A 19,992-nucleotide genomic window follows, 5' to 3' on the forward strand; every position below is an offset into this window, starting at 1 on the left:
CAGAAACGGATTACAGCTGTTTGCAAGGCCATTATGCTCATGCACTGAGCTGTTTTCTGCAGGAAGCAGACAGCTCTGTTCTCACTCCAGTGGCCAAGCTTGGTATAGCATGCAGAGTTCCCACTCACCTAACTGGGAACTTTGTCTATAGTAACAAGCCTGACCACGGCAGTGAGAACGGAGCTGTCTGCTTCCTGCAGAAAACTGCTCAGTTTACAAGCACACTGGTACAGCGAACAGCTGATTGGTGGGAGTCGCAGGCGGCAGACACGCACTGATCAACTACTGATGGCATATCTTGTAGGTTACAACTGGACAATCTCTTTAAAGTTAAAATGATCATTTTAGGCACAAAACCAGATATGGAGCCAATATATGAAACAATCCTTTTACCGAATCAAGCATATTGAGTTAGCCTGTATATGTCAGGACAGTGTCCGGGATATGGGGGTCCCTGAGATATCCCGCAACCCCTGTCCCTGCCTACTTGCCCCCCTGGGCTAACCCCCAGGGCGACAACTGGGCGGCGGTCCCTACCCTCACTAGGGAAGCGGGACACGGGAAGACAAACAGACACTGAAGACAAACAACGGTAGAATGGTCAGACAATCCGGGTCGGCAACAGGAGGGTGCGCAGTACAGGGGGGTCAGGCAAAAACGTAGTCAAGGTCCAAAAGCAGAGGTCAGGAAAGCCGGGGTCACAAACAGGAGTCAAAGAATACGCGGGTGCAGCTGGAAGACCAAACTAACACTGGCAAGGCCTGAGAGGAAAACACACCTATTTAAATGCTGTCAGCGCTCCCGCCCCAGAAGCTGATTGGGGCGGGGAGCCTGACAGCAGCAGGGCTAATCAGGGCGGTGCTGGGGGCACGCCCCCAGTCTAGCTGCACAGACAGTTACTAGGGAAGCCAGCCTGGTAGTCAAGTGACTAGAAGCACCAGCTGCCTCCCTAGCAACCCGGCGGCGACCAGTCTTACAGCGGCCCGGGGAGATCACAAGAACCGGGGTACCTCTGCGCCGCGCTCCTGTACCCCGGGTGGCCGGACCGGTGGTGCGGGCACGGCGGCCCCGAGAGTTGCCGGTTCTGACAGTACCCCCCCTTCTACGGGGGGACACCGGACCCCCATGGCCAGGTGCGGGCTTAAGCGGGAAAGCCCTGTGGAATGCCTGGACTAGGCGTGGCGCATGAACGTCCCTGGCAGGGACCCACGTCCTATCCTCAGGGCCAAATCCTCTCCAGTGGACCAGGTACTGCAGCACACCTCTAACCCGTCGGGCATCCACCAGCCTTTCTACTTCATACTCCAGTTCCCCCTGTACCAGAGAAGGAGGAGGCGGGTTCTGGGTGGGTAGAACTGGAGTCACATACTTCTTAAGTAAGCTTTTGTGAAAAACCTTGTGGACCTTCCAGGGGTCAGGAAGTGCCAACTTATATGACACCGGGTTGATAACCTGAGAAACAGTAAATGGGCCAATGAACCGAGGAGCAAGTTTCAGGGAGGGAACCTTGAGTCTCAGATTCTTGGATGACAACAAAACTTGCTCCCCGACTACAAAAGGTGCAGAGATGGTACGTCTTTTATTTGCGTATTTACGCAGTTTCTCTTGGGAACCCTGAAGGTTCTTACGAACCTGGGCCCAAACTGTGCACAGTTCCTCAGAGGATATGTCGGCGGCCGGATTGTTCGAGACCACAGGAGTGGAAAGCGAGAACCGGGGATGAAACCCATAGTTACAAAAAAAAGGTGACACTTGGGTCGACGAGTTAACATGGTTGTTGATAGCAAATTCGGCGAGAGGTAAGTAGTTGACCCACTGATACTGGTTATCAGAGACAAACAGTCGCAGATACTGGATAAGTTCTTGGTTCATTCGTTCCGTTTGTCCGTTACTCTCGGGATGGAAAGCGGAGGAGAAGGACAAATTTACGTTTAGATTTTTACAGAAGGCTCGCCAGAAGCGAGCGACGAACTGAACCCCTCTATCTGACACAATGTCCTCGGGGATCCCATGTAACCGAACAATCTCCTTGATGAACATTTCCGACAGAAGTTTGGCGTTAGGCAACTTGCAAAGCGGAACAAAATGTGACATTTTAGAGAAACGGTCTACTATTACCCAGATGACCGTATTCCCCAGCGAGGATGGCAGATCAGTAATAAAATCCATGGACAAATGGGACCATGGCCTGGCCGGAATGGGCAAGGGAAGAAGAGGACCCTCAGGACGTCTCCTGAGATTCTTCCCCCTTGCGCAAACCGGGCACGCGGACACAAATCCCCGTACCTCCTTGGCCATGTGCGGCCACCAATAGAGTCTGGACACTAACTCCAGCGTACCCCTGATGCCGGGGTGTCCAGCTAGGACTGAAGCATGTGTCTCCTCTAACACTTTCAATCTCAGTGACAACGGGACAAATAATTTGCCTTCCGGAAGGGCTTCAGGAGCAGATTGTTGAGCGGCGTGAATGAGAGGTGAAAGGTCGGAGGAGACAGCAGCGAGGACCACCCCAGGGGAGAGAATGCTCTCAGGCTCCGGCTCGGCAGGTTCCGGAGAACCAAAGCTCCTAGACAGGGCATCAGCCTTGACATTCTTAGAACCGGGTCTATAGGTAACAACAAAATTGAACCGAGAGAAGAACAAGGCCCAGCGGGCTTGCCGAGCATTTAACCTCTTAGCGGAATCTAGATAGGTGAGGTTTTTATGGTCTGTGAGTACCGTGATCTGGTGATGGGCTCCTTCCAAAAAATGCCTCCACTCTTCGAAAGCCCACTTAATCGCCAGCAATTCCCGGTTGCCTATATCATAGTTCCGTTCGGTGGAAGAAAACTTCCTAGAAAAATAGGCACACGGTCTAAGGTTGGTGAGAGTGGAGGGACCTTGGGACAGTACCGCTCCCACACCAAACTCAGAGGCATCTACCTCCACCAAAAAAGGGCTGGACAGATCCGGTTGTACTAGGACAGGTGCAGAAGAGAACGCCGCCTTTAGGGTATCGAAGGCCCTCAGAGCCTCAGAAGACCAGGTCCTCACATCTGCCCCCTTTCTGGTGAGGTCCGTTAGAGGTTTGGCCACCACGGAGAAGTCTTTGATGAATTTGCGATAGTAGTTGGCGAAGCCGAGGAAGCGTTGAAGGGCTTTCAACGACCCTGGCTGGGCCCACTCCGTGATGGCTTTCACCTTTTCAGGATCCATCTGGAAGTCGCATGGCGTGATGATATACCCCAAAAATGATATCTTTTGTACCCCGAAGACACATTTCTCGAGTTTAGCAAACAGCTTGTTATGTCTGAGTCGAGCTAGTACAGTCTGAACGTGAGTATGGTGACTCGGCAAGTCGGAGGAAAAAATCAAAATGTCGTCTAGATATACAACCACGAACACCCCCATGATATCCTGAAACACTGAGTTCATGTACCCCTGAAAAATGGCGGGGGCGTTACACAATCCAAAAGGCATCACTAGGTATTCAAAATGCCCGAGGGGCGTATTGAAGGCGGTTTTCCACTCATCCCCCTCCCGAATGCGGATGAGGTTGTATGCTCCCCTGAGATCAAGTTTGGAAAACCATCGGGCACCAGCGACCTGGTTGAGGAGGTCAGGAATGAGTGGAAGAGCATACTGGTTTCGGACTGTGATTTTGTTTAGCTCTCTATAGTCAATACAGGGCCGGAGACCCCCATCCTTCTTCTCAACGAAGAAAAACCCGGCACCCACCGGGGATTCTGAGGGCCGGATGTGCCCCTTGGCCAGGCTGTCCTGGATATAGTCCCTCATGGATTCTCTCTCAGGAACCGTAACGTTATAAATGCGGCCCTTAGGAAGTTTGGCCCCAGGAATCAAGTCTATTTTACAGTCCCATTCCCTATGAGGGGGCAGAGCTTCAGATAATTGTTTGGAGAACACGTCAGAAAACTCGGAGAGGTATTCTGGTAGGGGGGTCCCCTCGCAGGTGGAGATTCCCATCTTCACCGCACAAAGGTGGTTGGCACAGCGGGGACCCCACTTTACCAGTTCCAACGTGTCCCAATTTACTACCGGGTTGTGCTCCCGGAGCCAGGGGAGGCCTAGGACGACGTCCACAGACAAATCTCTCATCACTAGAAAGGTGCAGGTTTCCACGTGTAAGGCTCCTATAGTAAACCTTACTTCAGGGGTAACCAGATTAACCACCCCTGCTTGCAATGGGGTGGAGTCCACTCCTGAAACCAGAATCGGGGTCTCTAAACGTAAAAAAACCCCGGACAGTTGAGCAACGAAATTAAAGTTAACGAAATTTGCCGCAGCCCCAGAATCAACAAAGGCTTGCCCAGTACGGTGGAAAGCATGAAATTCTAGGGTGCAAGGCAATAACATTTTGGATATCACAGGGAGTACCTTGGCTCCTAGACAGTCCTCCGGACAACTGCCTAGGAGCGGACGTTTTCCCTGCCATGGCTTCTTGGCGCAGGTAGCAATGCGGTGACCCGGCTCCCCACAGTAGAAGCAGAGGTTCTTCTTCAGGCGATTTTCCCGTCGTTGCTTAGGGTTCAGGGCTCCCAGCTCCATGGCCTCGGTGGTGGGAGGTGGAAAAGTCGGGTCAGTAGAAGAAGTGGGCGTGGGGAGTGGAGTGGTCCGAGCGGCGTGTCTGGCCCTCAAACGTCGGTCAGCCCGAATAGCCAGCGACATGGCTTGCTCCAGGGTTCTTGGCTCCGGGTGGGCCACGAGTAGGTCCTTCAGACCCTCAGACAGACCGGTCAAAAATAGGTCTTTTAGGGCGGCATCATTCCACCCGGATTCTGTACAGTGCTGGCGGAATTGGGAACAGTAGTCCTCCGCCATCTTGCAACCCTGGCGCAGGGCCAGAAGCTTGGAGACTGCGTAGCCGGCACGGTCGGGTTCGTCATAAATTTGACCCAAGGCGGAAAAAAAGGCGTCAGGGGATAGTCGGGCGGGAGAGCCAGCAGGTAATGAGAAAGCCCAATTTTGGGGCTCTCCCCTCAGGCGGGTAATTACAATTCCCACTTTCTGGTATTCAGTACCAGAGGAGTGGGGGCGGAGATCAAAGTAGAGCTTGCAGCTCTCTCTAAATGCGAAAAACTGACCTCTCTCTCCGGAGAAACAATCCGGAAGCGTGGCTCGAGGTTCTGTCATTGTTCCTGGAGCGGAAGCGGGTTGCATGGGACCTGCAGCTGCCGCTTGTTCCTGTCGCTGCAAGCGGGCTGTTAGGTCCTGGGCAAGGTTCGTAAGGAACTGGACCTGGTTCGCTACAGCTGCCATGGCCTCCATCGAGGGGTTCAGAGTTGCCGGGCGGATGCAAGGGTCTGACCTTCGTTCGGCCAGTGTTACTGTCAGGACAGTGTCCGGGATATGGGGGTCCCTGAGATATCCCGCAACCCCTGTCCCTGCCTACTTGCCCCCCTGGGCTAACCCCCAGGGCGACAACTGGGCGGCGGTCCCTACCCTCACTAGGGAAGCGGGACACGGGAAGACAAACAGACACTGAAGACAAACAACGGTAGAATGGTCAGACAATCCGGGTCGGCAACAGGAGGGTGCGCAGTACAGGGGGGTCAGGCAAAAACGTAGTCAAGGTCCAAAAGCAGAGGTCAGGAAAGCCGGGGTCACAAACAGGAGTCAAAGAATACGCGGGTGCAGCTGGAAGACCAAACTAACACTGGCAAGGCCTGAGAGGAAAACACACCTATTTAAATGCTGTCAGCGCTCCCGCCCCAGAAGCTGATTGGGGCGGGGAGCCTGACAGCAGCAGGGCTAATCAGGGCGGTGCTGGGGGCACGCCCCCAGTCTAGCTGCACAGACAGTTACTAGGGAAGCCAGCCTGGTAGTCAAGTGACTAGAAGCACCAGCTGCCTCCCTAGCAACCCGGCGGCGACCAGTCTTACAGCGGCCCGGGGAGATCACAAGAACCGGGGTACCTCTGCGCCGCGCTCCTGTACCCCGGGTGGCCGGACCGGTGGTGCGGGCACGGCGGCCCCGAGAGTTGCCGGTTCTGACAGTATATGGTTAGCTTTAGTGTAAGTATATACTTCATACACACTGCCCTTGTTCTCCTAATTTTCTATTCCCTTCACAAGCAAAATCAAAGAAAATCCTCTTACCTTGTCTTGCTGTGTACTCATTGTCTTCAATTAATCGAGCAAGGCCAAAATCTGCTATTTTGCAAATTAGACCATTTCCAACCAAAATATTTGCAGATCTTAAGTCTCTGTGTATGTAATTCATACGTTCAATATAAGCCATCCCAGCAGCAACCTACGAACCCAAGGAAATAGTATCAGTAAATGCTATATCATTGATGACTTTTTATACCATTAAAAAGAGTTTTACCCAAATTCCCTGTTATCACCTATCCACAGCATTGGTAATAAAAGTCTTATGGGTGAGGGGATTCCGAGAACGGGGGTCTCGTGTCCCGGTTTTCTGTGACTGTGAGCTTGCAGCACCGACCCACAGTAACACCAGATTAAATAGAGCGGTAGTTGCGCATGCTCAACTCCACTTCATCAATTTCAATGGGGCTGACTAAAATAGTCGAGTAGAAGCGCTGGGCTATTTCCGGTAGACCTACTGCTAACAAATGGAACAGCGCCGTACATGCACGACACCCACTTCATTTAATCTCCTCCTCACTGCGGGTGTGTACAGCAAGACTACAGTGAGGAGGAGCAGAGACATGGGATTCTCATTATTGAGATCATTGGGGGTCTTGTCAGTGAGACCCCCACCAATCAAACTTTTAGCACCGATTCTGTGGATAGGTCATAACAGTGAATCTTGGTGCAACCCCCTTTAATGCAGCATTGATAAAGAAAGAAAGGTTCACCTGGGCGGCCATATCCACTAGGTTTGGCAATTTCAGGGCTCGTCCCTCCCCATCTTTCAGAAACTCTAGCAAGCTTCCTGCATAAAAAAATATACATGTATTATTATTGGGCTGTCCATTCACAGAAGCATAGTTACACGAGGAGGCAGACTTAAAAATATATTTAGATTACACATTGTGATGTGTCAATAACAGTATTAAATGAAGATTTTTAGAAGACTTTTTTTTTAGGGAAAATTTGAATCTCCACTGAAATATACATGTATTCACAATTTAGGATTTATCAAAGATTGAATGATTCCAGATTTTGCGGGGATATGGCTTATTGAAGAAACACCTTCAATTATCCACACTTACATCTTTGGAGAAACAGACAGCGAAACCTTTTACAGTTACCGCTACCACAGAAAATGATTTGGATGTAAAATATCTGAAAGGGAGCATCTCACTGAGACGGGAAAATCTTACTGCGCTTTTTTGCAGGCTTAGCTAGAAATATATTTGGAGACAGAAATCTCCACTATACTGCTCTTTGAACTGTCACCCAGTATATCAATGTGAAATCCCATGCTTAATTTACCATAATGATGAGGATTACATATTTTAATCTTCTTGCAATGAACACAGTTGTTGGTTTAGGTTGGCTCTTTTACATATCTCAGCTTGTAAGAGGGCTGGGACTTGCGAGACAACTGTCATGGTTTATGTATCAAAATTATAGGTTTTAAATTAGGAAAACTGAAATCTCTCTTTAAGTTGAGAAGTCTATTTGTAAGTGTAAAAAAAATTTTTTTTTTTAAACGGTTATTGGAGTAATACCTTTATTGGCTAACCGGAAAAATTATATCTGCATGTTTTTGGAGCACAGAGGCCCCTTTATTAGGCAGGTTAACGAATAACAGAGAAACGAGAACAACATTTAAGGGTGCTTTTACACGGAATGTTATCTTTCGCCTGAGCGAACAAGCAAACAATGTCACAGTTTGCTTGTTCGTTTGGGTAGTCAGTTTAAACACACGGAAATAGTTGTTTTTTTACAGAAACGTTCATATCTCTGTACCAGGGAAGGAGAATAACTGAACGATCTGTGTTTAAACCAACAATTAACCCATAGTTCGGCTCTCTCTCTCCTTGCTCTAGGGATTCCCGAGGGATATCCCCATAGCGCAGAGAGAGTGGGCGGGGCTATAGGGATTCTCCAGAGATCCTCCATAGCAAAGAGAGGGGGTGTGGCTAGAGGGTGGATCCCTCTAGCCTTGCTCCTCCTCCTACGCTCTCGGGGGAAGCCCTGTAACCCTGCCCTCTCTCTTTCCCTGCTATAGAGAAATCTCTTGGGGAGAGAGGTAGAGGGAGTTCCCTACTGCCCCCAGCAGCTGCGGAATTGTCCAGCAGCAGGCTAGGGGAATATTCCACTGTTTACAGCAGGGCATTCCAAAGTTGCTGCCCAGAAGCACATTTAAATGTCCCGTTGTAAATTCCTATTAGTCCCCGCGGGGATTAAGGGAACCCTCAGGGAGTCCCCTCATCCCCACATGGACTAACAGGGGTTTACAGTGGGACATTTAAAATGGATTTCTAGGCAGCACGTTTTAAATTACCAGCTGTAAGCAGCGGTGAATCTATTCCCTGCACAAGAGTTTCCATAAACTCCTGCTCCCGTAGGAGTCCATGAAAACTCCTGCACAGCTCGCACCAAAGATAGGGCAGATCCTATCTTTTCACGCAGCAGGGATCTGCAATAAGGGCATTGTAGCGACGCATGTCCTATCTTTATTAGATATTCTAATTTAGTGCATCTAACAATCATCCATGTGAATGCTTCTATAGGAATGTTCTGTGCGCTCCTTAGCATTGCGAAAATAGCGCTCATCTGAACAAGGCCTAAATGGGAATCTGCTCCATATTCTATATGGCATGGATGTCTAAACATGTGGAATTGAAATCTACCCTGTTTCCCTGAAAATAAGACATACCCTGAAAATAAGACAGCATGATTTTTCATAATTTTTGAGGATGCAAAATGATTTTTCAGGCTTTTTGAGGATGCTTGAAATATAAGCCCTACTCCAAAATTAAGCCCTGCTAACAGTTAAGTAAAAAAGTCAATTTAAATAGTGTCCAGGCAGCTATACATGTAAAAAAGTTAAACCTTTTTGAACAAAAATTGATATAAGACACTGTCTTATTTTCGGGGAAACATGGTATGCATGGAAAAAAGAGAATTGGCATGCCACATCTTGACTCGGATTCCTTGCTAAATATGCATTGGGAATTTCATATATGGATTTACTAATTGAACAGGACTAAATCCATGTGCAGATCCACAGGTACACATGTGCTTAGCTAAGGATTTTTGCCTCCATTTATAGAGGCGTAATCTGTGTGGAAAAATCCAATGTGGAACCCTTAGGAGTTCACTGATCTGGAGTCTGTGTGATGGGGTGTGAAGTGTGTCCATGAAATGCGTCAAATCCAAATGTTAGATTGAGTCTTTATGAAAATGACCTTTCAGCATTAAAATCTTTGGCACTGTGGACTGACCCAGACAGGTGTTTTCCAACAGGTATATGTAGCTTCTTTTTAATGTGTCTGTGTAGATTCATTCTGGATTGTAGTTTCTGCTTAGTTGCCCCAATATAGTTTTTCTCATTGGGGCACTTTGTACACCATGTGAGTTGAGCCTGACAGGTTCAGCTGCAGCTTGCAGCAGACAGCACATGGACACGTGTCTGTATGTTGTCAGATACACGGACGAGCCGTGCATTCACATGTCTCATCCGTGATAAGGAACAGAATAGGACATGCAATGAGTTTTTTTCGCGTGGACCAATAGTCCACATGAATAACTGGCAGTGTGGATAGCCGCAAAGGATATAATGTGTGATGTGCTGTTCATATATTAGTAGGCTCCGCACATGGACCCAAATGCACTAGTGTGCCGGGAGCCTTAGTTTTATGTATCATAAATGCAGTACTGATGACAGAATATGCTAGAGCGAAAAGGCACATATACATTTTATATGAGGTCCCTACCTTTGCTCATGTACTCTGTCACAATGTAGATGGGTTCCTCAGACACGACTGCATAGAGTTGCACCAATTTATCATGTTTCAGCTTCTTCATGATCTGAGCCTCTTCCAGGAAAGACTCAGGAGACATGGTACCCGGCTTCAGAGTCTTTATTGCCACCTTCGTATTTCCATTCCATGTACCTGGATGCAGTAATACGAATAAAATGGGTATAAGATCAACTCCCATTTTCCTTGAATGCTAGACAAACTTGTGAATTCACAGATCCATGGATATACAGACCATTTTACATGCACGGAGCCCTAACATTAGCATCTGGATTCAATATCTTTTATTAGTGGGCAATGTTCTAACCAAGAACTGTCACATAGTACTCATCAAATGTCTTTGCACAGTACATACTGTCTATACATCTAAACATGTGCAAAGGAGATTGGACTGGGCATGAGAACCATTGGGATAAAATGAGTTTTCTTGCACTTTTGAAATAAACCACCCCAAAACAAAGTTTTACTGGCTAACAAGGGCTAATGCAGAAAACAACTGTTGCAATTGTCTTTTCAAGGTCTCTGTAGGTTCCACTCCCGGTTGTGGCCTACAAATACTGATGCAAAGCACTGGTCAGAATATTGCTGTCTGAATAGGGCATAAGAAACAACATCATATGTAATGTTTTCTTGGTAAAAATCACCTTTCCTTCGTTCATTTACATAAAAATGGGTAAAAATCTCAGCTATTATGGTCCAATCTTTATCGGCCCCTATTCTGATCGATAGAAGTATTCATCTATACATATAATTCTCTAAATATTGCTCAGGTGGGTGCAACTGTGGTGTCAATATGAGATTTTAGAGCTCCACGAAACCTAAAATGGCACACAAATTTTGCACAAATCACTCTTCCCAAGAACCACTGTGTGGCTGTGCAGGTTAAAACCCCCTCCCCATGCTCAGGTAAAGTATGCTCCTGTGCAGATTCCCTGAACTCCCCCTTCAGGAAACACTTTGCCTATTCATAGAGGACTTTGTGGTTTTCCCAGTTCCTTTTACACAATCCTCCCTATGTTTATGATCAGTACAGAGAGAACAGGAAGTGGAACCATCAGTGTTACAACCAGAACAATGTCGGAGACTGCAAAGGTGACTACAAACCCACTGGACCTCAGGTGTGAAGGAGTAACCCCTACATGGCTTTAGATCCCCAAGGATACTAACAATAACCCATTTTCTGGCCTAGACCACCAGGGATTTTGCTATTACGCTTCTCTTGCCTTAGAGATTTTGACATTAAATTCTGTGCCCTAGACCACCACAGATATCGGTATACACCCATTCTCTGCCCTATAGCACCAATTATACTGACATTAACTCCTTTTTTTTGCCACCAGGGATGCAAACATCAACTACCTCCACTGTTATGGACCTCCAGGGATGGCACCATTAACCACAACAGATGGTGTCATTAACCCTTTCTCTGTTGGATACTGAAAATAACACCCTTATCAGCCAATAAGGATCCTAGCAGCCACCCCTACTCTGTTATATATAAACTCCTTCACTGCACTTAATCATCAGGGTTGAATTCATTAACACATTCTCTGCCCTAGACCCTACTGATGTTACCATTAACTGCACTAGCTATTAATGGCTAATTATTTGGGGCTATATAGCAATATTTGCTGCTGTTTTGGATTGCCCAATTTACAAGAAAAAGTACCCAGATCCCTAATTGCCTCACTTAAAATCTTAGCGGGTACAATGGCCTAAATGAACTGTTGTAACTCCAATGTTTTTTTCCAAATTCATGACGGTTCTGACCAGAAGTTGGCTATATGCAACAGTTTTGCTACATGCGCCCCACTTGCTCTCTAATGGTGGCTACAGGCAAGAAAGTTTATCTGTTCGATGAAACAGAACACGACTATAGAATTGGAGTACTATAACCTTATTATGTGTATTATGAAAATGCTCCAAATGATTCCCGTTTTTATTTTTGTAGACACATGTTTATGTCCAGATGCTAATGGTAAAGCTACATATTTTATACTTTACTGTCACTGAGATTATTGACACACTCTTCTACTAAAAACTACATACATGCAATAACATATAGTCAAACTCATGCAGCAATTGTTGTAAGTGTTAAAAGCACGGAATCTTTATCTAGAATCCCGTTTTGAGACTTTATGTGATCAAAACTGAAGAAAGGACCATTAAAACCATTGAATGTGATTGCAATGGTAAAAACAAAACTTCAGAAAATCTACATTCTTCTAAATACTAGGTAAGAGATCCCATACATAAGCTCTGTAAGCAAATAACTAATATAGACAATGCATGCACAAGAGCACAATACTCATAATGTCAAACAAAATTAAGCTGTGGCATGTAAGACGTTTTGGCATATTATACTAAAATAAGCCTAAAATGAAATCAAGAAATGGAATTCATTTAATGTTTCTACACTTCTTAGAGTCGCTTAAAGTCAAAATATTTCTTGCACTTCTGCTGCTCCCTCATTTTACACAGGCAGATTGTTTTATAAAATGCCTGCATCCTTGTATATTACGGCTAATGCCCACAGATGGATTTATGCCATGTGGTGGAAATCCACGGTGTTACACCGCAGTTATTAGGTTCTAATGAATGTTCACGCTGCGGAATTCCACAGCGTGAAATAACCAATGGAATGTCCTATTTGCCGCGGGAATACGTACAGACGGCTGCCATTGTAGTCAATGGAAAAGGGCCGTCACGCTATACTTTTGCTGTCAGTACAGCGGAAGTATCGCGTGAATATGCGACCCTGCCCACCGCCGGCTGCGTCATGCACATTGGCGCGTCAGGCGGGACACGCACAGTGGATCCGGGAGGTAAGTATGGGTTCCTTGGAGGAGTGCCATGACAGACTCCACTGCGATATTCCGCTGGCGGAGTCCGTCATGGCCGTGGGCAAGAGCCCTTAGATAAGATGTAACTCATGATCAATACATGGTTAGTAAAAGGTTACACATACTTTTAGATTATAACTAGATGTAAAATTGTGTTTACAGATAAACATATTTATTAATTTTGCTACAAGCTGATTTCACAGTCATTTTCACTTTTTTTCTGTGGACCCCGCCTAAGTATTTTTGTGTCTTTTTCCATAAAGGCCTCGTTCAGACAAGCGTTTTTTTTGGCACAAATAAACGCACGAAAAGAAGCCTCTAGTGTATGTTAAAACAACGCTAAGTGCACGATCTACATTCGTGCATCATTTGCCCATTCACACGAGAGAATTATGCGTGGCTAGCAGCAAAGATGGATCAGGTCCTATCTTTTTCACGCAGCACGGACCTTAGATGCGCACATCGTAGCCACGCATGTCCTATCTTTTGCAGATGCGAGTATTTTGTGCATTTAAAAATCGTTCATGTGAACGCTTCTATAGGAAACCATTGGATTCGCCCACCTATAATGCACAAAAAAATGCACTCATCTGAATGAGCCCTAAAGACGAAAGACTTATTTTTTTCCAATAAAATATTCTTATGTCAGTTATTTAGGCTACAGTGGTCAAAAACATCTTTCTCAAAGTTATTTTTCCTGCTCCTGTACAAGCAATTTAGGTAAAAGTGAAAGCCTGGTGCTACCTTCTTGCTGACAGAGCTTTGATTTGATTAGGCATTATGTCTCTATAGCAATTCCCAGGCACATGTGGAGAGGCTCATCCCATCAGCTTCTCCCCACACTCTTAGCAGTGGTGTGCAGAAGCATCATCTGTAGTCCTCCTTTGCTCCAATCTGCTTCAGTCTCTAAACATCTCCTTTTGAGGGATTGGTAATATTGCCTTCCACTCTCAATTCTCTTAGGTATATTTTTCGTCATTGTGCTGCCTGATCACCAAACTCTGAGGTTCAGAGCTTTCAGCAGTGGAAGCAGCAGGCTTTGTGTCTATGTTTCCATGGTTATATAGCTTTGTCAGCTGCTGACCAGCCATGTTCTTCTAACATCATTTACTTTATTTATACGCAACTTCAATTTTAATTAGCTTTGAATTTCCTTACACTCTTAACATGTAAACGTCATTATATACTGAGATATACACACACACACATATATATATATATATATATATATATATATATATACATATACACATACATACATACACACACACACACACACACACACACACACACACACAAATGTTTATTATATATATATGCTTGCATTATTGAGATTCATAAACTTTATCACAACTTGACCATCTGGATTGTATCCATAGAACTATATAAGGGCCTGCACTTTTTCCTTAAGTACTTGAATTTTCTAGGGCCACATGGATACTCCCAAGGACTAAACCTGAGGTGGCTATACCCTCATCTATGTGTGCCATTGGTTGTCGTGCCTGTTATACAACCACAACAGGTGAGCAAAATTCCAGCACTATTTCTACTTTAGGGCGCCTACCCACCGGCAATATATTTTCTTGCGATGTGAGAGCGAGTGAAAATACATGATTATGAAACCAATGATTTCCGATGGTTTCATACTCCTTTTTTTCGGGCGTTTTCTGCCGCATCTGTGACAAAACCTACGGCCGGAGGTTCCGACACAGATGTGAAACTGGCCTTATCCACACAAGTGTGTCCGATTTTAGTGCATGAAAAATGGACCAATTTTAACACGCTTGTATGTCCATGTGACACTCTTATACATCACGTCTCCACTTTTGTGTCTATGTGTGATCTATATGTCATCTGTTTTTTTCTTGTGTGAAAAAAAAATACTGAATGTGGTCAATTTTTTTCTAATATTGCTTAGCGATAATCAGTGAAAAAAAGAGCGCACATAGATGTCGACTTTTTTTTGCACAACCATTGACTTGCAAGGATGACTGTTGTCTGAGAAGTTGAACTGGAATAGGACATGATGTGATGATTTTACAGTCCTTGACTGTATAGCTTCATTCAGTGTGAGGTCTATTTGCAGTCAGTTGCAAATACAAACCACTCACAGTCGTGAAAATCACTTGTGTGGATAAGGCTTTAATATACATTAAAACAGATATAGCCAGCAACATATCATATAAGATACATAGTGTTGTATGAGCTTTTACTAGATAGTAGTGATTATCTTTCAGTTACTTCCCTTCTGTTTGCAGAAATGATAATGCTAACATTAACCAATGTAAAGTGACCATACGCGTTAGACAAATCTTGGGCTAATACATTGATTTTGGCAGGATTGACCAATGACCTAATGTGTGTAAGGGCTAAAGCATAATTCCTATACATCAAGTCGGGGGAAAGAAGGATAGACACCTTGAATTCTAACATGCCATATCCTTTATCCAGTGGGAGGTAAGCTGTTAGCAAAGGAGTTTTTCAGCAGCTTATTCAGTTCTACACATTGAAATAAACATACATGCTGAGCCAAACATACATATTTATGGAGAAGTCAGAAGCAATAAATGTTTGATTGACAGTTATTTGATACAAATCAGCAGTTTAAAGGGGTTGTTCAATTAAAAAAGCTATCCCCTTTCCACATGATCAGTAATAACTATCTGTTGGGACCCTCTCTAATCATGAGAATGGGGGCCGAAAAGTTGCCCGAATGAATGAAGCATTTAACACACATGCACACCACCACTCCATTCATTTCAATGGGAGTGTTGAAGATAGATTTCTAGCACTCTGCTATATCCAGGAGACCCACTAAAATGAATGCAAAGGGTGCATGCGTGACCACCACTCCATTGATCTGAGGACCTTCGGGACTCCTGTTCTCGTAATTTGAGGGCATCCCAGTGGATGGACCCCTACTGATCAAATAGTTATACCCGATCCTGTGGCTAGAGGGTAACTATTTTATTGGACAATATTTTAAGAGAACCTTGAAGCTTTATGAACTCTTTCTTTGTGTTTTTGCTTGACAGGTTGTCTAACATCTCCTAAGTAAAGCAATTAGTCCACCTTACCATACCACACTTCAGCGAAACAGCCCTGACCGAGCTTCTTTTGCAGAAGTATTGTGCTCCGTGACACTTCCCATGCATCTTTAGCCAATCCAACAGTTTGTGGGACATAATTCGGTGCAATCATTGTTAAATTATAACACAAACCATCAGCATTCTCTACAGAAAAGGAAATTAATGAAAACAATTAAACCTATGGCATGCAGTAAGAAAGATGGAAAGTGCTATATACTAATTTAACTTCATGAGCAATAAATTTAGACTTAAGAAGCTTATATTATGTGGCTGTACTTTAAAAAGTCCCATTTTGCTTCACTTTCCATCTTTCCCTTCACTATTCCACACAAGATTAGTTGACTTGTAGTATAATTATTTTGACTGCATACCCATCCATACTTCCCCAAACTGCCCATTGCCCAGCCTCTTGATCAGCTGGAGGGATTCTCTTGGGATTTCCCAAACATCTTTGGTTTTGACAGACAGGTCAGTAAGCCTTGGCATTCCTTTATGGCAGGGTACTACCAAGCGGCAACACAGACCAGCAGCTCTCTCTGAGAGGCATGGAAAAAGAAGAAGGAAGAGGAAGGAAACAATATGACACACAGAAGTGAAGCAAGGCATGACATCACAGGAAAGAAACATATGACTTAAGATGACAGCTACAAGCAAAAGACAATGTTTAGAATGTCTACTCTTTAGAAACCACATAAGTGATATTTCACTGGTTTATGTAAGTTGTGGGTCGGAATTTCAAGACAAGTACACAAGTTCCCAGACGGCTTGAATGGCTATACTGAATGGCTTACCTAAAGTGGTCAACATTTTTTTTCATATAATATGAAAATATTTCCTTGCTATATTTTTGGGATCAAAATGTGTTATTGACTTCCAAAGAGATCTTGGAATATTTCTTAGAAGATTGCTACTCATACATTATATAGGTTGTGGATCCTTGGTACATGATCAAAAATGTACACAGTCTTTTATGTGGTTGTGAGTGTTGGTTTACGTAGTTTGAAGGATATACCTAGTTATTTTGAAAAAAATTCATAAAGGTTTTTATATATGATTAAACGATATATATGATTAATAGGAGGTTATATAAGTCTACATTATTATGTAATACTTGTGTATATTTTTATGCTGGGTAGAATACCACGAGAAATAGCATCATGTGTTGGGAGCTCATATACTTTAAGATGTCTTCTTCACAATTCACACAATGCTACTTGCAGACAAAGAGTAAATTGAGACAAAGTTTTAAACATACAGCATATATTTCCCCATATCAGTAGAGGATGGCCCTGCACAAGATAAGCAGAAGCTTTAGCATGTGACAGAAACATATATTATGGGTCTATAGATTTGTTGAGTAAACTTAATGGCACATATATCAGTTATCTGCTTGTTACACCTTTGGAAAAAATGACTGTTGCCATGATTAACAGCTGCAGATATGCAGTGCATTGCTTCATTTTAGACATAAGTGACAATTTGTTTAAAAAATGAGATAGTTGCAGCAAAAACTAGTTTTCCCTCAACAAATAAATGGTTTAATTATCTGACTGTGTATCCAGCATTTTTTAATACACCAATAATAAATTGCACTTGTAAGTAAAGCAATGTACTAAAAATTGCCAAAATCTGTCATTCATTTCACCATTGCAGGATACATAGAAGAGCAAACTGTCAACCCTGTCATCAGCACAGTGACAATTCTGCCAATTACCTGGGTAATCTGAGAGGTTGTTAGAGATGTACTCTCTGATATGCCCATTAAAAGGTCTGCGGTTGTTAGGTAGTGTATCCCAAGCAATCAGACTATTCTGATGAAATATAGGTTTCCACTGCACGGACTGCAGGTGGTAAAATAGCTTGGCCAAGGTCAGAATATATTTTGTTGGTGAAGCTCTCTAAAAGCAGTAATTCGTAGTACCTGCACTAATCTACAGTACTGTATAAGAGAAGTACAGCAATATAGTCTTGCCTTTGATAGGTGTTCATCCTGCAAGTACTTCCTTAAGGCCTTGTGCACATGGTACCCGTACAGATCTATGGTTCCATACTGTACTCCGATTTTATATGGAGACACAAAGTTGTTTCTTTTTCTCGAATACTTAGTAAAGTCAGCTAAAAATATATCGTACATTGCTTCTAAGAGAGAGTACTGTACATCCCGTAGGCACTATATAGCGGCACCGAGAACCGCTGTACAGGTCTGTGCATCAAGCCTAAGCTTAAGTCCCAACTCAATTTGAAGCTTGAAAATTCGGATTTGATTAAAGAAAATCCTCATCCTCAGCAGGTCATAAGTAAGAGATTTTCAGGAAGATGAGATCTGGGCTTGCAAAATACACCAATCAACCATGACATTAAAACCAACTTGTGATAGGAATCACAAGTGACAAAGGTACCTATCAAGGACTGGGATATCTTAGGCAGTACGCATACAGTTAGTTCTTGAAGTTGACATGTTGGTAGCGGAAAAATGGGCTCTGACTGAATTTGATAAAAGTCAAATTGTGATATCTCGAAGACTGGTATGGCAGATCTTGTGTGGTATGATAGTGATCCAAAGAAGGACACCCTGTAAATGGTAACCACGCTGATCAATATTCACCACTAAAACCATCTACAATGAGTGTATGAGCATCAGAATTGGATCACGGAGGAATGGGTAAGATGCCTGGTGTGAGGAATCATGTTTTTTTATATCATGTGGACAGCTGTGAATGCGTGTGCGTAGCCTATCTGGGGAAGAGGTGGCATCCAGTGCACAATGGGAAGAAGGCAAGCCAACAGTGGCAGTGTGATGCTCTGGGAAATGTTTTGCATGGATACCTTGGGATCCTGGCAATCATGGGGATGTTACTTTGACACATACCCCTACCCCCTAAATACTGTTACCAACCTAGTATACCCCTTTAGGGCAACAGTATTCCTTAATGGCAGCGGTCTCTTTTAGTAGGATAATGGGCCCTACTACACTGCAAAAACTGTTAAGAAATGGTTTGAGGTTCGAGAAGTTCAAGATATTGACTTAGCCGTCAAATTACCAGATCTCAATCTGATCAATCATCTGTAGAATGTGCTGAAAAAACAAGTTTGATCCATGAAGGCCTACCTTGCAGGACTTAAAGAATCTACTGCTAACATGTTGGTGCCATACACCAAAAAACACCTTCAGAGGGCTTTTGGGAGGTTTATGCTTTGATAGGACAAAGCTGATTTGGTGGCATGAGGGGGGGATCTATACAAGATTATTCAGGTCTTATGGAGGATCAGTGGAGTTTGTTAGCCATTAGAAAGAAATGCACTTGTAACCACTTTATTACAATCTTGTGAGTGCTCTAGACTCATCTTTCTGGTCTACTATGACATGAGGTGAAGGTATGTAATGAAGTAATAAATTGTGCTTAGCAGCCCACAAGTTTTGGTGGAAATTAGGTCTTCAGTAATCTGAAGATCAGTGGAGATGTTGCTTATGGTTTAGTTATAGTTGTGCTTAAATATATTACAGTATGATTTTAGATTTAAACTAAGCCTTTCATTTCAGGTTTATTTTAAAAATTTGCAACTAAGTTTGACATTAAATTTAATTTCAGATATAGCTTAAAAGAGTTCTCCGGGCTATTTCTATTTATGACCAGTCCTCAGGAGAGGTCATCAATAGTCGATTGGCGGGGGTCCATAGCTTGGGACACCAGCCAAGCAGCCCACTGTCAGCACCAAAACACAGTGTACGAAGCAGAAGCATATATCTCCGACCACTGTGCAGTGGCCGACATTGGTAATTGCAGGCAAAGCTCTCACTGATTTTAATGGGAGCTGTGCCTGTGTTTTAACGCTTACAGCAGGTGTCCAAATAACTGATCGTCCTGGTTCCCCAGCAGTGGACCCCAGTCAATTAACTATTGATTACCCATCCTGAGGATAGATCATCAATAGAAACAGCCCAGAAAAACACCTTTTTTTACATATTTTCTCTTGCATCCAGACAAATCCATATTAAAATCCATATTTGGTATACAGATGCTTGCACTACATCAACTACTGAAATCAATAGAGCGTTTGTCCTATGGATCTGTACACTAATGAAGCAGGAGTAAGAGCCAAGAAGATGATGGGGAGAGTGATAAAGTAAATAAGAGGCAGAATAAATGTGAAACAGGAG

The 19,992-nt window shown here is 44.1% G+C and overlaps 1 protein-coding gene across 2 annotated transcripts in view; it reads right to left on the reverse strand.

Annotated features, from left to right (window-relative positions):
• The window catches only part of FYN (FYN proto-oncogene, Src family tyrosine kinase), a 212,369-nt gene that overhangs the window by 15,314 nt on the left and 177,063 nt on the right, over positions 1-19,992 (reverse strand). The window contains exons 9-12 of one of the 2 annotated variants that reach the window (XM_066607097.1): positions 15,822-15,977; positions 9,857-10,036; positions 6,824-6,900; positions 6,099-6,252 (exon numbers count right to left, since the gene is read on the reverse strand). In XM_066607097.1, coding sequence (XP_066463194.1) covers positions 6,099-6,252; positions 6,824-6,900; positions 9,857-10,036; positions 15,822-15,977 — 567 coding nt within the window. Of the gene's footprint in view, positions 1-6,098; positions 6,253-6,823; positions 6,901-9,856; positions 10,037-15,821; positions 15,978-16,204; positions 16,370-19,992 lie in introns of both variants that reach the window. The other variant, XM_066607090.1, reaches the window with a different exon arrangement.

Source organism: Eleutherodactylus coqui, chromosome 1 (assembly GCF_035609145.1).
Source record: "Eleutherodactylus coqui strain aEleCoq1 chromosome 1, aEleCoq1.hap1, whole genome shotgun sequence".
Lineage (NCBI taxonomy): Eukaryota > Metazoa > Chordata > Amphibia > Anura > Eleutherodactylidae > Eleutherodactylus > Eleutherodactylus coqui.